Source organism: Spodoptera frugiperda, chromosome 1 (assembly GCF_023101765.2).
Source record: "Spodoptera frugiperda isolate SF20-4 chromosome 1, AGI-APGP_CSIRO_Sfru_2.0, whole genome shotgun sequence".
NCBI lineage: Eukaryota > Metazoa > Arthropoda > Insecta > Lepidoptera > Noctuidae > Spodoptera > Spodoptera frugiperda.
The window spans coordinates 13244135-13260658 of NC_064212.1; the positions used below are offsets into that span (position 1 = coordinate 13244135).

Sequence of the window (16524 nt, forward strand, 5' to 3'; positions counted from 1 at the left end):
CAAATTATTAATGTATTATTTAGTTTAATGATAGAAATAAGTGTCTGGTAGGTATGATGTCTGGCAATAGACTAACCCCATATTACAAGAAAATATTACATTCAGAGGAATAAGACAACCATTTGGTATCACTAGTGTAGTAACTAGAGTAATTACATTTTGATAGTAGGTAAGTATTAGATAGTCCTTCTATTGCCAAGACGAGACCCTAAGCCAACCAACCCTTCAACACAACACTCATCAACTCACCAACCAGCTGTATTTTTCTTCCATTAATAAAATAATTATTTATTTGCCTCCTCAAGAAATAATCGAAAGCCATTCACCAAATAAACACTATCGGTATAAAATGTTGAACAATGAGGATCATTCTCCGGCTGTCATCGGTTCGATTCGGGTGTCTCCGTCAGCTGCGTACGCGCATTCTCACGGACTGTCCCATGTCGCATGTGTGACCTGTCGCGGAATTACTGTACTTGTGAATTGCGATGCAATTGTTAGTAGCTAGGGTTGGCAGTATTTTTAAGCAAGCAGAAAATATTTGCAATTTTAAAATATAATTTCTTAAATATCTAATAAACTGTTGATGAATCTGCTTGTATGAGTTGTTGGCTCAAATTATACTAAACTTAAGATATCTCTACATTTGAGTAGAATTCCGAAAGAGCCGCCCGGCCTCTATAATTTATTAAAGAACACGGTTTTAAATATAAACACTTGATCTATCCGACAGTTAAAGAAATATACGACATTTTTCATTCTGTTTCCCACGGAGGAGTTAACAAATGTATATTTTTGCCATTTATTTATGATATTATTAATCTTCATCTCTAAGATATAGACATAGAAAAAAAGAAACATTCAATTAACAAAAGAATCAATCACAGAATGCCATTGACAACAACGGATTTCCCAAAAAAACAAACTCGTATAGATATTTATATTAAAATTATATCAAAAGTGAATGTCTTCGCTATTCATATTTATAATAATAATTAATAAGAACCGTTTTGATTTATACCAAAATCTCTCCCAAACTAGTTTTTACTTCGTTTCGAATAAACTTAAAATATTAATAGACGAATATTTTAACATCATTAAATATTATAATATGATATTATGTGATATTAGATTGTTATATTATTTTAATAGAATTACATCGTTATAACTAAGGCACGTCTACTTTTGAGTTGTTGATTTAAATTCAATAATATTGAGGTGTTAAGTAAAATATATCTAGTTCCTATGTGGTATATTACGTTTAAAAACACATGGACACTTAGGTATTTCACTTTTTTTATATTTGGAATGGTTGGATGAAGTCTGCTGAAGTAAAAGAAATAAAAAAGAAGAGGCGTTGGTTTTAAATAGTTTGAAGTAATTAACATAATAATACTCATTCTTGTAAAAATAAAACTAAAATAATAGTTACTAGTCCCACGAGAAGTGACAACCCTGCATCTCCAAACAGGAAGTATAGGGGTGTGAGCAAGTATGACCTCAAGTTACCCATAACGCACCCTTACGATTTTTTCTCCCAATTGTTCGTATCTGGAGCATTACACGGTGAAATCGAATCAATTCGATAAAAAAAACGCAATAAATATCATTCAATTGTATTTAAAAAGGGTTTTAAATTTAATATAACTTCGATTGGGGGACACACAAAGACAAGAACTGTGAATTCTTTGCGATTGTGCGATTTTTTTTTCGGCTCTATCTTTGCGCATTGTCGGAGGTTGACGTACAATCGCATCTGTCCTCCGATTCTTATTTGTCCGTTTGTGTTAAAAAATCCAATGAATGGGTAAAGATAATTTTGCTGTGATTTTCACCCTTTTTTTAGAGGCGTGTATAGAAATACGCAATCATCCTTGATTCATGGTTGTTGAAGAACGTTTATTTCTTATTTTTTTCCTTTTTTACGAAGTTCTCAAGTCCTATTCTTTATATTATACCTTTATACCTCTAACAAGCGAAACTGAATGTCAAAATCCATAAACGGTTTATATTGTTCGAAATGTCTGTAATCATTAGGGTTTTATCGATAAAAGTTCTATTGTGATAATCCCTCAAAATTGAGAAAATACAGCAATAGGTAGGAACAAATTCATAAGGCAGATGATTAGAACGAATCAAACATACATAAGTTTACGCCTGTCTCCCATTGGGGTAGGCAGAGATAATGGGCCGCCAATTGCTACAAATCTTACATAGGTACCTCTTTCGCTTCATCAACATCATCAGTCTTATCTCATTGCTTATTCATGCTCTTCGGTAATGGTACTTTTAAATTGGCTCTTCTTTAAAATATCGCTAAAATGGTCTCTATATGTCCGCCTAATTAATTATTTGAATTAATCGTTAAAGAAATAACACATACAATGTAAAATAAACCCCATTTTAAACGCAATAAGCAACAAAATAAATCCGTCATTACACTTTAAATCGATATCATATTAACTAGTTTAATCCTCAGTTACACAAACTGTAATCTTCCGTTAATCTTTAGTTATGTTATCTCGTTAATATGCCATAAAGTTAATAGGCTGGATACTCACTAAAGATTATGTTATGAGGCACCTGTAGAGCGAGAGTAATCATCAAAATGCTATATAGCGAAAGTGTGAAACCAGCTTATAGATAATAAATTAAACATAGTAATTGCGACTTAACAACGAAACGATAGTTTGTTTTGTATGTGTTTTAGATGTGACCAGTTTTACCACGGTCTCTATTCTGTATTTTATGAAACACAACGCAAGTGTTGTTTCACGTCGGTTGGCTGTGAGGCCGTGGTATACTCCGGTCAAGCCAGCCCATTCGTGGTGATGCACGGCTCTCCCACACTTTCATTCTAGATCGTTGGATTTTGGTCTATTGAAAACAACATGCTAGTCAAAATACTCTATGGTTATTGCCTGTTTCATCATTATCATCATATGAGCCACAACACGTTCATCCAGCGAAGCGACTTGCATCCAGCGGTTCCCTGCGACCTTAATCAGGTCGTCTGTCCACCTGCCTGCATGCATTTTCTAAATAGATGATATTGTTCTATCCATTCTTTGGTTATTCATAGAAAACTCTTGAAGGCAAATCATCACATCTTTAATGGGAACTTCAAATATGTCAAACTCCACACTTCTTCGCATCACGATTCTTTTTCATGTAACTATAAATAATGTAGCTGCTCCTTCTAACCAATCCAAAGTCATTAAACTATGGAATCGTGCTACCGTTTTCTATAACAATAAAACAATCAATCTAAAATAGCTTCTAAAAATTAAACTACAACACTTTTTGATTAAAAACCAGACCGAGAGAACGGAAGGCCGCCACATATAGCCCCATATATTACGAACAGCTATAAAAATGTTCGTCATAGTTATTTTTCAATGAATATTTTAATATCTCGCTACTTATTTAACCCAATTTCAAACGAACAGAGTTCAATTAATTAATATAAATTAGTTTTTACATTCCTTTTTGTCTAGAAACAGTGAAAGGCGTTGTTTTTTTTTTAACATTCATATTAAAAATTATACTAATTTGAATAATATGGATTATGAATTTTAGATTCTAGATTTGAATATATTTTTTTTTTTGTAAAGCAAAGTTATATCTAATTTTTATGATTTTGTTTCTCTACCATTTGGTATGGTCCAAAACAGTAAAATTTCCTGAGGTTTAGATCAAACCGATCTCACAATGAACGCCTGATTTGATGTTAATAATGATGATACTTTTATAGAGGCGACCTAGTTGTTGCATTTAAATTTTATACTTTTGCAAACATTTTCAAAACAAAAGAACCCATTGACACAAGACCTAAACAGGAGTTAATCTATTTTTTATGGTATAAGCCGGTAAATGAGTTGAAGAATTCGCCGACGCCCATCGACGCCTAAAACACCAGAGGCGTTACAAGTGCGCTGCCGGCCTTTTGGAGGCAAGGAATTTAAAGGTTGTTGTAGAATCGGGGATCGGTACGATTATCGGTAATTGGGCCTCCGGTAACCTCACTCACACAACAAAAGACAACGCAAGCTATGTATCACGTCGGTTTTCGGTGAGGCCGTAAACTATCATTGAGTGTATATTTTAAGTCATCACTTCAAATTGTACTATCAAAACAAGCTTAAAATAAACAAAAACCGAAATGAACACTTTCACTATCGTAATAAAAAAGTAAAAGTTATATGACATACTGTTTTACTAATCTCAGATTATGTTGGATTTAACTGTATATGTTATATTTAACATATTATAAGTTTTTATAGCGCCTAAACTCATTTGCGCGTTTGTTGCTTGCTTTCAACGGAATTAGTCTGTGGTTTTACATAATTAGATGATATTTTATTTACTTTTTAAACTGGTGTTTGTTGACGCTTTCGTATTTGAAAAGGAAATACTTTATATCTATAATTTTAATGTCGACATGGTTAACATGACATTGTTGTTTCTGGCAAGGTTAAGCTGGGGTTTACATAATTATATTTATTTTTAGATCTTAGCACAATTTGAAAATACAGAAATCCTTTATGACAAAGAAAAAGATGTTTGTAAACGGTTTTATATAGCTGTGTGTTTAGGTCAAATTTGGTAATTGACATTTAACCCCTTCTTGATGTCCGACATATTGGATATTTGTTTCACACTCTTAATCTTGATGACCATATAATATAAGGCCTTTAAAACAGTTTTGATTCAAATCTCTGACTAGTTAAAAAAGAAATTGATGCCATCAAACCAATACTCAATGAAAGTGCAACCGACATCAATGCAAAACATATTGACGACAATACCAATAATACAAATCAATAAAAACCCTATTAGGAAACGTTCCTGTATAATTTCGCAATAAATGTCAAATTCTTGACTATGCGCTGACAACATTATTACTCTTAGAGATGTATTATCTCTATCCAACGTCTAAAATTAGAAAGGGATGGATATAAAAATTGGAGTAAAGGGGTAAGTATGGGTAAATTTGCACCGTATAAGGGTTAAAGTGGGCGTAACATAATGTCAGTATTAATAAATCGAGTGGAAGTAATAGTTATCTGTTATTTTTTGCTATGAAACTCAATGTGCATAGTGCAAAGATTATGAGGATAAAATATTGTAGCGCATTGTGCTTGATAATAAATTCTGTCGATAAATCGATTAATATAATCGTTTAGTCTGTTATTAATCATGTGTTTTGTTATTTTAATATGTGTTAATGTATGAATAGCATTAGTTTTGTTAGTAGATGTAATTTTTGCGTGTAGTTTAATATGTTCTCTCGTTTCGTTTGTTCGTTCTTCTCGTTTTCATCCTTTATTATGATCTACAAATTTTCTTCTTTCTTTAAATGCCCTATTTAGACTGCTTGCTCATATAATTATCTTGTAAGATCAGTAGGCTCTTTTAATTTTATAAAAAAGATCAATGACATTCCCAGTTACAAGAATTGAGTGTCCAATTGGAATTTTGATTTTGAAAAAGGACTTATATTTCTTATTGGAAAAATAAATCGTCACGGTTTCGTTTGCAACCAAACCACATTTTTATAGTGATATAAACAATTGCTTGATACCTAAAATTTGTTTCTTTTTCCATTCTTTACTGTTATCCATCATATTTCATATGAGTAGTATCCTGTTCAAATCCAGCCAAACCATTTTGAATCTCATTCTAAACAGCACTAAGTTCTTTTACGTTTAACATGACAAGTTGCTCATGATCCATATTTTTTGGAAATCATAAACCTCAGATTCTTTATTAGCTCCAGTCGTAAATGTTACCGTTGTCTTTGAGAACAGTATAACACCTTTTTAAATTATAGTTTGAGGTAGAGACTCTAGCGGATTAAAAGATTTATTTTATTTCGTTCTTCTTCCAAGTTTCTCATTATTGTCAAGATTAGTGTAAGTAACCATTTTTTCTTTTTTACTGTATCTATGACGTATCTATGTATTCCTTTTTTAAGGGGGGAATATTATACAATGAATTCTTCCGCCTTAGGTGTTGACTAACTAAAGACCATCCTGTTCTTTGAGCTGGACCGTTGTTCGCAGCTCCGGATCTGTGCATCAGCATCATCATTATCATCTGATCTGGTCATTACGTATTGTAATATTCTTCTTTTATGGACAACATAATGCTTATTATTGCTGATAGTTCATGCCTTATACCATCGCTCCACATTTTTCATAATTGGGAGGCCGCCGTAAATAGTATCGAACTCGCGTCAGCAGTAGTTGTTTTGACAGTTTCTATAAATTATGAATCGTTATTATTTTATTTAATAAGGAGCATCGCTTTCTAAATGTTGGATTTCAAACTAATATTAGCAAATTTTATAAAAACTTTCCATGGAAACAATGAATCGACGTGATAAATACATTTCTGGTGCGTTTACTTAGTCAAAGTTGTCACTATACTTACCCGCTCAAGAAAACCACTACACACACTATGAACGCAAAAAACAGACAAACAGACACAATAACCTTTAACAATGTCGTCAAAACAGAATGCATCTAAGTCCAACTTCACAATGACCTAGCAAAAACGTCCCCTAATGATTTATCTAGGACCAAACCGGACTGAACCGGACATCGAACATGCTCCCCTTCACCTGCTAAGCTACCGTTAAGCTTTTCAACCACATTTCCCATAAAATAAGATTTAAAACACGGCCCATAAATAATGTTTACTTTATTATTCATTGTTGTATCTTTGTGTTCAGCAATTTAATTGGATATGGTTGCAACCGCCCCTTGGTGTGACCAGCGCAATGTCCCTAGGTCTAATTTCGTCGGTTTTATAAATCATTTATCTATTGTTGCTTTTGTCGGTGTTTTATGGATTTTCAGTGACTTTGCTGTATTTAAATTTTTGTTGTTATGTTGCATGCCTACATATATTATATACGATAGTCGTTTCTAGAAGAAATCATTCGAGGGGTTTACTATTATAAATAAAACATTAAATATCTTCGGGTAAACTATTAATGGGACTTGTTTCAGTAATATCTCGGAGACTAGAATTCTGCTCGGCAACAGGCTCATCCCATATTAAAAAGGAACTACTATAACTAACTGGTAAAAAGTAGTGTAAGTGCACCTCTGTATACCCCTTAGGGGATTATGTAGGACGTGATGTTACGTTGTGTTCAAAGAGTAAACTTGAATAAATAACTGCACCTACCAAAAACATGAAGCCAACCATACCAGTACTACAGAAGAGATCTCTATTCATCGTATAGTAGAAACTCATCTCGAAAACTACTAAAAAACTTTCGATTTAAAAAACGCGACATAATATTATCTACATAACACTAAAAATATGAAAAGTCACCGTGGCCAGTTCCCACGTCATGCCAGCTCGTTCGGGAGCAAGGTAGGGATATAAAAATGCCTCCGACCATCCTTGTACATTAATAAAACCTTTAATAAAATGGAGTTCGATCACTTTGCCATGCGCGGGCGCTGGTGGCCGCAGTATATGGACGGTTATGAGATGAAAGTTGTAGGTGTTAAATGTTAATGAAGGTTTTTATTATTTTTAGCAATTTACAGTTGGTGTTGTTGCTGCTGAAGATGAAGATGGTAGTGGATGTGAGGATCACGAGTGATAAGTTTTTAAAAGAATCGCTAAATATCTGAGCATTATTCGTTCTGTTAAAAGTGTTGGAGTAATCTGTTTTATGTATTGCAAATAGCATTACAGTATCGTAATGGGTCTAGAAGATTAACTACCAGTTGTAAAAAATAGCAAAATTGTAGACCATCAAAAATCTTCTTCTTATAAAGAAGATTGTCTGAAACCTCCACATATACTGGACTTTATACTCGATATATTCAGAAATATCATTCCTCACACATTTAAAAAAAGAAAAAAAGCCAGCATTAAAAATATATTCATCTGAGATAACACTTTATAATGACATGGGTCAGTTCGAGCGGCTAGAACAAACAAAATTGTACTCGCGCCATGTTTTTTTCACCTTTTCATTCAAATGAAAGGAATGGTGTATTGTTGTTCCGCTCTTTCATTTGATTAATGTGGGTGTGTGAAAGAGATGGAACAGGGATTGGGTACCAGGTAGGTGCCGTAACGTCTGCCGCGCCAGACAGAACGGCACCAGCGTTCGGATTTTAAATTCTGGAATATTTTTTTTTCTATGATGTTATTAATTGGATTGTTATATTAATGTTTAGATATTAAATGTGTTTGGAAATATTAAATTGTTTTGGAGGTTAATTGTTTTAGGTGCACATGTCCCTTTTTTGTTTAGACTTTGCCTAGAGATTTAAGTTTTAAATAGTTATCAAGTATTGAAAGGAATATGATTACTATTCAGATCAAGTAAAGAGAAGTCTTGCCAAGGGTTGTTACTAAAAAAACCTTGATCAAAAAGAAAGTCTGGTAGAGTTACTTATTTTAAGTGTATAAATATTGATCGTAAAGAATGATGAACCGATTTAAATCAGTAACACTTTACATCACATTACCTAAATTATCGATGCATGACTGCAACTGTCACAAAACTTTGAATACACAACAACGACGACATCCCGATAATACAACCGTAATCAAATCAAATTACAAATTAAATGGCGGCCGTGACGTCACGCGCCATATGCCACTGTTTGCCTTTGATACGATCACACAAATGTCTATATTAGAAGCAACAATGTTAATCAATACTTAAAACCCTTTTTAAGTATTATTTACCTGCACTAAAATGAACATCAAGAAAGAGTAAAAAAGAAAATAAATGTATACCAAAGAAAAAGAAAAACATAATACGTAGACGAAAACGAAATGTAATATAGACGCATTTAATCCAAAACAATTTAAAAATAAACCTAAAGAAATATTACATTTCCAAATTAATTCTAATAAAGACGATAACTTAGATGAATTTGTACCAAAAATGGATCGGATTTTATTAGCAAGGCCTTCAAACGATCAAATTGAAATAAGTCACGAACAAAGTTGGCTATAATAGGCTCCATTGAGAAAATCAAAGCTGTATGAGTGGCGTTTAGAGGCAAGTGGTTTTACATACAGGCTTTGATCTGTATGGAAAAATCTATGGCGTATTTGGAACTCCCCTCTGTGTGTAAGGGCTCTTGAGGTTTAGTGTCCAGTCGCTTTGGAATCACTGGACCGATTGTAAAGGTGTAAACATCAAAGGCTTGTTGTTTTTCTATAGCAATTACGTTGTACGTTCATGCTAATTTATGATTGGGTGCTGTGGAATGCTTCGATAAATTTGGAACGAAATGACTTTTTGGTGGAGTGTGGTTTTGGGATGCCAGGGTTATAAGATATTTAGATGATGCTATTTTAAGCTGGGTAAAATAAATCAAAGATTACCTAATCCGAAATATATCGTGCCCAATTGAATGAATCAAGTTTGAATAGGTATGTTCAAACAAGCAGCAACTAAGTTAACTATCAATATTGATAAATTTCATACAATGATAAATAACAATAAACCTGTGACCAAATTACATTTATCACACTGGTCCAGCAGTCATATTTTTCATAATATGACACAAAACACCGACCTTTGGAGAAACTTCTCCACAATATCTACAATTTACTTGCTTACGAAGGTCAGAAAGTCATCAACATACACACCGAACAATTTTCTCTATCATTCACATGATGCTTCCTAATGTCCTGCTCCATTCAGGGCGACCCTCAATTCCTTAAGTCCATAACAATCGGTTACTAAATGCACAATGGCACCCACGTTCCTTGTTATAACCTGTCGAACAAGTAACTTTGGATTTTTTCCAAACCTGCTCAAACCCTGTCGCATGATCTACCTGTCCCTCTTTATTTAAATCATTTAGAAAAGGACAGTAGACATAACTCGTTTCCTAATCTTTGCCGCGGGCAGTTTGGTTAGGATCTGACACGGTCCGACGCCTGTATTTAAGGGGGTGACCAGACATTGATAAATATGATAAGCACCCTTTTAAGTATAACGTTGTTTTCTTAATAAACTTGATTTCGTTTTGTGTAGGTATTATTAGAAGTCAAAGTTTGCTTAGTGACGGTAACAAAAGACATTGTTACGCCAAAATGTATAAAGAATACGGTATCTCCGGGTTTGATTCATACCGGATGATTTTTAAGAAAATATTCCCACCATACGGCAGTTGTGTCCAGAATAAGATTTAATGAGAATGGCAACCGGTCTCTGCAAAATATCGTTGTCTCCTTGAACCTGGACCAGAATTTGGCATACTGGGACATAAGATGACCCTAAATTACCACCAACCGCTTTTTACCCACCATCCTATCAGCGTCCAAATCTGGGGTATAAAAACTTTACGGAAAGTCCTTTCTTCCAAGCTTTTGTAAGAAAATTTCTAGCTTTAACCACCAAAATCCAAACAGAAAAATCTACAGACGTCAATATGAATTCAGACAGTAACCAAATGATCAATCACAAGCCACAAGAATTCACTAACACCTGACCTACTAAATACCGACACGATATTAACAAAGCAGATTACAATATCGTTTTACAATAACAAAAAACGTAAGGTGTAACACATTGTGAGCAATGTACGGATAACATTACCAAAGTGTCGGGTGGGCGGGCACCGGATGCATATGATAATGATGATATGAATGGAGAAGGTGCATGTGCATGGATACACCCTACGATCCCATCTAAAGGTGATGTGAGATAGTTTTTTGATGATATCAATTGCAATGATGATACTCATTGCTTTTGTAATACAGTTTAAATTAGTGTAGAAGACAGGGAAGCTTATTTCAGCCATTCAAGCCAGGCGTTTTCTAAGTGAATACCTATTCTGAGAAGAAACGCCGGAACAGACTCAGGGGTCACAGTGTGTTATTATAGACATGTCTAACATAAACACATACGTAAAGTCGATATATTTCAACTGTCTTCTGTAGCGGTTCTGATTTAAACATAAGAACGTTAGCTACCGAGACACACAATCCCACACCTTCTCAGTTTACCTATCGGCAATTTCACAAAGAATATAATCCACATTAAAAGTCCCAAGGGCTGGCCACTCCACTCAAATAATTTCCAAAAACACCCACAATACACATGGACCAAATAAAATAGATACAATAGACTTTTGTGGTACATAATATGACGAATAAATTCTTCGGCTGTACGCTGATGATGAATGAACGTCAGTATGGCAGTACGCCAGACTCGCTGGAACCGGCCATTCACAAACAAATGGCCGAAAAAAACTATACATTATTTATCTATACCGATTTTGTCGTGTGTATTAAAATACAAACGTAACAATGGACACGCATTGTTAGGAACAGCGGGTATAGGATAGGAGTTGGGACGGTTCCGTAGTTAATTTATCTTGGTTAAGTAGGATCTCTCTCGATTTTTGTGCTTTAAATGCTATTTATATTAGAAAATCGTATACTAACTGCTATGGTAATATTGGGTACTAAAACAAAAGAACATCGGGCATTTTTGTATGGGACACTTACCTACGGCGAACAAAAATAAAATTAGGTACGGTGGATAGGCAATTAAATCTAGTTCACAATGGTATAGTTCCCATATCTGTGGGTCGTGGCAATAAGGAGAAATTGGACATTTAAAAAATATTTATAAATGTTTTTGGGCAATAATTGAAGAGGAAAAAGGGAATCAAAAATAATTAAAACAACATATTTTTCTCTTAACTTTTGGCGAAGGACTGCGATGATGATGACGAAGGACTGCGATGTAGTAAGATAAGCTAGCTACCTGCGCGAGCGCAACATATGTATACCAGTTTTAGGACTATGGGCGAGAGTGAGAACGAAACATGCACATCAACTTGACGGATTTAGTCTGATTGGGTTTACAAAAATACCACGGAGTGATATTTTAACTTACTGAGCGGTCGTTTAGTAATTAGGAAAAATAGTCAACTTAAAATATCATTTTCATTTTACTAATTATTTCCATTTTCCCATTATTGTGAATCAAAATAACTACACAATATTAAATATGATTGCAAACACTTTCATTTAAAAATGTTTTGGTTTATGTTCGCGACTTTTAAAAAATCGGGTAAAAAACGCCCGATGTCCTTTAGCATCTTTGTATTTGAAAAGAAATGTTCTAGAATCTGATAAATCTGAATCTAGAATCCAAATTTTAAAATAAACTCAAGCATTCTACACTGATAAAAACTAAATTAAAAGCAAGATTTCTCTACGAAAGCTATATAAAATCTACCCGAACCATTGCTGTTTTTAAACCTGCAGAACCCCAAAGATGTGAGAGAATTTAGTATCCGCCGCCATAGCCGGCCACAATGGACGACGGGGCGGAGCGGGTAAAAAAATCATCAATGAACGAGCCACAATATATTCCCCAGAATTCTGGATTTACACCATACATGGAACAGCGTGAAATTTGCTCTTTCTCAGGACAAACTCTCTCATTACACAAAACACTATGTGGGCAACAGTAGCCATCATTCACGAATCTTTGTGAAATGTCCCATTGTTACCGAGATGAGTCTCGGAATTGAATTTTAATGGAAATATCAAATGAAACTGACACAAGAGCGGGTTCTTTGGACGATGTTTAGCCAATAATGGCGTTGTTACTTGAAAGTGTATTGTCAGTTAAATTAAACTTTGTGCCGACATAATGCTGTCTCGATTTAATGCGTTTGATATCATTTGAATTGATATCGAAAATTATATTAGATTTTGTTTCTTTGTTAACTTTGCTTGGTAATACTATATTCTGAAAAGTGGTTGAAATGAAATTAATATTTGTGGCTTTCAATTGAAATGTGTAGGCGTCTGATGGCAGACAACTGTTTTATTCGTTTAGTTCTGTTGATAACGTTATTTCGATCGTTTACTAAAGTGTTATGAAAAAATCTACAGCTATATTATACAGTTAAATGTAGATATGAAACTTCCTATTTTTATTAAATCGGTGAAGATGACTTTCTAAGTCATTTTAGGCGATAGGTGTTTTTAGCTGTAACGTTAGGTCACAAACAGATTAAATCAATAACTTTTATTGATAATACACATAGAAGAAAATTATATATTATCCTAACTACTTTTAACGTAAGATATTGCTCATATAATTTCTTCTATTTTCTGTATGTTAGTCGACAACAGCAGAACACATATCTGGATTCAGCATCTTGCAAGAGTTCAAGTTCTCACCTCTGACCACTCTGAAATAACCCTTTTCACCCCACTTGTCGCCCCAAGAATTCTTGATGATCCAATATGGTTTATTTCCTTCTGCAAGACAAAATATAAGATATAATAATACCATTTACTATTTTGCTTCTCATGCATGCATAAAGGTGTGTTCGGAATCTATCAATAGTAAAGTACGAATGTGACTTTTTCTAAGTTATATGTGCTTTTTAAGATTATTTATATACCACTGAGAAGGTAGTGAGGAAACCTGGGCTTATAATTTCTAATTATAAGTTTGAAATCACCAACTCGCATGAGCAGGCGTGCTGATTAATGCTCAAACCTTCTTCGTATGAGAAGAGAGACACAATTGTATGTGTATGGAAAACCAAACAATACTGTATTAGACTTTTTTATGTTTTTTGATATGTGAACATCTTTAAACAGCTTCTCCCGTTTTGAGCAAGGCAACACGAACTGTCAGACTCTTACTGACTAAAACCACCCTGTTCTTACTTCGGCTCTTCGAGCCGTAACCTCGATAACCCGCTAGGTAGTCCGCAGCCCCGGGAAATTCTTACCCTGCGAGAACGATCCTGTTTTTATATATTATGGTAGAAGTTTCTTACCTACGCCATAACCCACAAGTAGGACTGCATGGTTGACGTAACCTTTGTTGCATTGCTTATCAGAGAGGATTCCACCAGTGTAAGTATGCAAACCATCAGCTTGGATAGCTGTAAACAATGATTTTATGTAGACCATTCCTTATATGAACGAGTGTGTCAAGAGATATGCAAGCGTATACGTATTGGAAGTTAAATATTTTTTGTAGTGTAGAGGTAAAAGTCATCGAATGACTTTTCCCGCCTTGGGCGAGGCGAGAGGGAGTTTTAGACCCTTACTGACTAAAAACCACCCTGTTCATAATCCTGCTTTTCGAGCCGGAGCCCCGGTAACCCGCGAGGCAGTCCGCAACTAAAACCTGCACTGTTTACTTCAGAAAAAATATCACTAGTGGCTACTTATTTTTGCTTCCGAAGTGTATATTTCCTTTATAGGTGCCGAACCTTATTAAATAAAACTAAATTAACTATAAAACGTAGGCTATCAGTAGGCTGTATTTATCGATAGTAAAAGAGTCTTTCTGTGACTCGGAACTAAGTAGAGCGTTTCTACATTAATACACGTTAGTAAGCCGTGATTTTTTAGTTAATTTAGTATGTCTCACGATAGTTATTACAAAAATATTAAAGTTACCGATAGAGATGGGTCCAGTTTTGTACACCAGTTGCTTCAGCTGCTCTTGAGAGGTCAAGTTGTATCCGTAACACGTCGCGAGCGTCACTTTGGCCTTAGCTCTATCAAAGTAACAGTCATCCAATGGTGCCATTTTATACGGGTAGTCTGCTTCAGTTTCTATACCTATTGTCTCTAGTACCGATCTGTGTTTATTGACATAGAAATATAAATAAATAAATAGGCATTAGTTACTCCAACCTCAACCAAGGGAAGGATTGGAAATGGTATGATTAACCCATTCGTTGCGGCGGACGCCTATCGGCGTTTTTTTATTTAATATTCAGGTGCGGAATACGCCAATCGGCGTCTTTTTTAAATTGCTTATATCTTTACGAAAACCAGTCACAAAAAAAAATTGCAACCAGGGCACATATTTTTAAAGCGACGAAAACCGCCCCGCACCTGGCTAATAAAAGTATTTTTTACTGCCGCAGCGAATGGGTTAAGAGATTTCTAGTTTAGAATTATTATAAAAATTGATATCAGTTTGCAGTAAGACTGTCTCTGTCAGAAGACGTTAGAAGAGTCAGCCTCTGTCAGAAGAGTCAGTCAGAGACAGTTTGGTAAGTATGACCCTCATGTTGGCATGTCTTGAAACTAGTCGAATTCCTCGTCAAACAGTTACGTGAGTAAGCAGATAGGTAATATAATAATTAAACTGATGCTTATTAGATTAACATTATTAAATCCTACTTTCTCTGGTAGGTATAAGGCGGTATTAAAATATAGATTACTGTAATGCGAGGCTCATGAATCCTCCCAAACACCCTTGGCTAACATAGTCGCAGTCGATAATTTGTTGCGGAGACAAATCGACCAGTTCTCTATACTTCATTGCGTACTGCCCCTCGATATTACCTGAAATGTAACATAATATAACTGGGTGAAATTCAGAAAATATCAGGTGCAAACATAAATAAATTCAAAACGGAATCTTTCTTGAACAGGTTAGGTAGTACAAGATACATCTTACAGAAAAATAAAATAATTTCAATCATTTCATTTCAAATAATTACATTTTAAAATCTTAATGTGCCTAGCTTATGAACAATTGATCTTCTCGTAATTTTTTAATAGCTGTTATGTGCATATTTTGTAAACTTTTGTGCAGCCACGTCAGTAGCTACTTTCATTTTTAGGAATGATTTTCGGTATTGAACTGCAATCCCCAAGGGGCATTGCTTTAATGAGGTCTTTGTACAGAAGAAACATTTCCCAGATAATGATAAATGAATTAATAAAGAAGAAAAACCTTACCAACTGCGCTGAAAGCGTAGCAGCTGCCACAAGAACCCTGGTCCTTAACTGATGTCACTACGTTATGATCACGCCAGTCGAACGACTCCGGCGCACCCTTAACAGGAATGGCGCTATCAGGTGCAAAAACACACCCGTATATATAGTCAGAAACAGGTTTCAGACCTGTGTGCATACTTCTAAATTCTTCGACAGTCAGATCCACAAATTTGGTTATACCTGTGAGGAAGAACAAATTCTGTCAAGTTGTAAATTTATCTGGATTATCTAACTCAGGCAGTAGTCGTGGTAGGCCCAGAGGAAGATGGCGGGATGAACTTGACACCTATGATAAGGGTTGGTCGCAGAAAGCTCTGTACAGAGGGCAGTGGAAGGAGGGTAGGGAGTCCCCCTGCAGTGGGACGACCAGCTAAAAATTGCATTAATAAATATCTAATGACGATTAATATAGACGGAGAAAAATAGATGTTACAGTAGAAGGATATTATAAAAAGAATGCTATGCTACCAAAAGCAAAATTCTTACCATGGACAGCATGATCGCTCTCTTCGTTCAATTCATTAATTAACTGCAAATTCTTAACGAAAATTTCGAATCTGTACTGTTTCTCAATTTCGTCTTCATATTCCTTTCCGAATTCTTCAATAAATTCTTCGAAGAGTTTTTCGGCGTCTTCGAATCTGTACGGCGATGCGGACCAAACGGCCGAAACGGCCAACCCGAAAAAACAGATGAAAATCGGAGACATGACTGCTCGATACTCCTGCCAACCGCTAC

General features: G+C 34.9%; 1 protein-coding gene across 1 annotated transcript; it reads right to left on the minus strand.

The window, feature by feature from the left end:
• Positions 1–13038: 13038 nt before the first annotated feature.
• On the minus strand, positions 13039–16524 carry LOC118273343 (procathepsin L-like). Its single transcript, XM_050693256.1, has 6 exons — positions 16273–16524; positions 15748–15966; positions 15225–15348; positions 14449–14633; positions 13818–13925; positions 13039–13287 (listed from the first exon to the last, which is right to left on the minus strand). The coding sequence occupies exons 1-6, from the start codon at positions 16493–16495 to the stop codon at positions 13145–13147; spliced, it is 1002 nt and encodes a 333-aa protein (XP_050549213.1). The 5' UTR covers positions 16496–16524; the 3' UTR covers positions 13039–13144.

Bases quoted from the DNA above. Each gene is read 5' to 3' on its own strand.
- LOC118273343 (XM_050693256.1), bottom strand. From the start codon at position 16,495: ATGTCTCCGATTTTCATCTGTTTTTTCGGGTTGGCCGTTTCGGCCGTT. The intron at 15,967-16,272 runs GTAAGAATTTTG...TCTTCCTCACAG, and splicing joins GAGCGATCATGCTGTCCATG to GTATAACCAAATTTGTGGAT. The intron at 15,349-15,747 runs GTAAGGTTTTTC...GTTACATTTCAG, and splicing joins CTACGCTTTCAGCGCAGTTG to GTAATATCGAGGGGCAGTAC.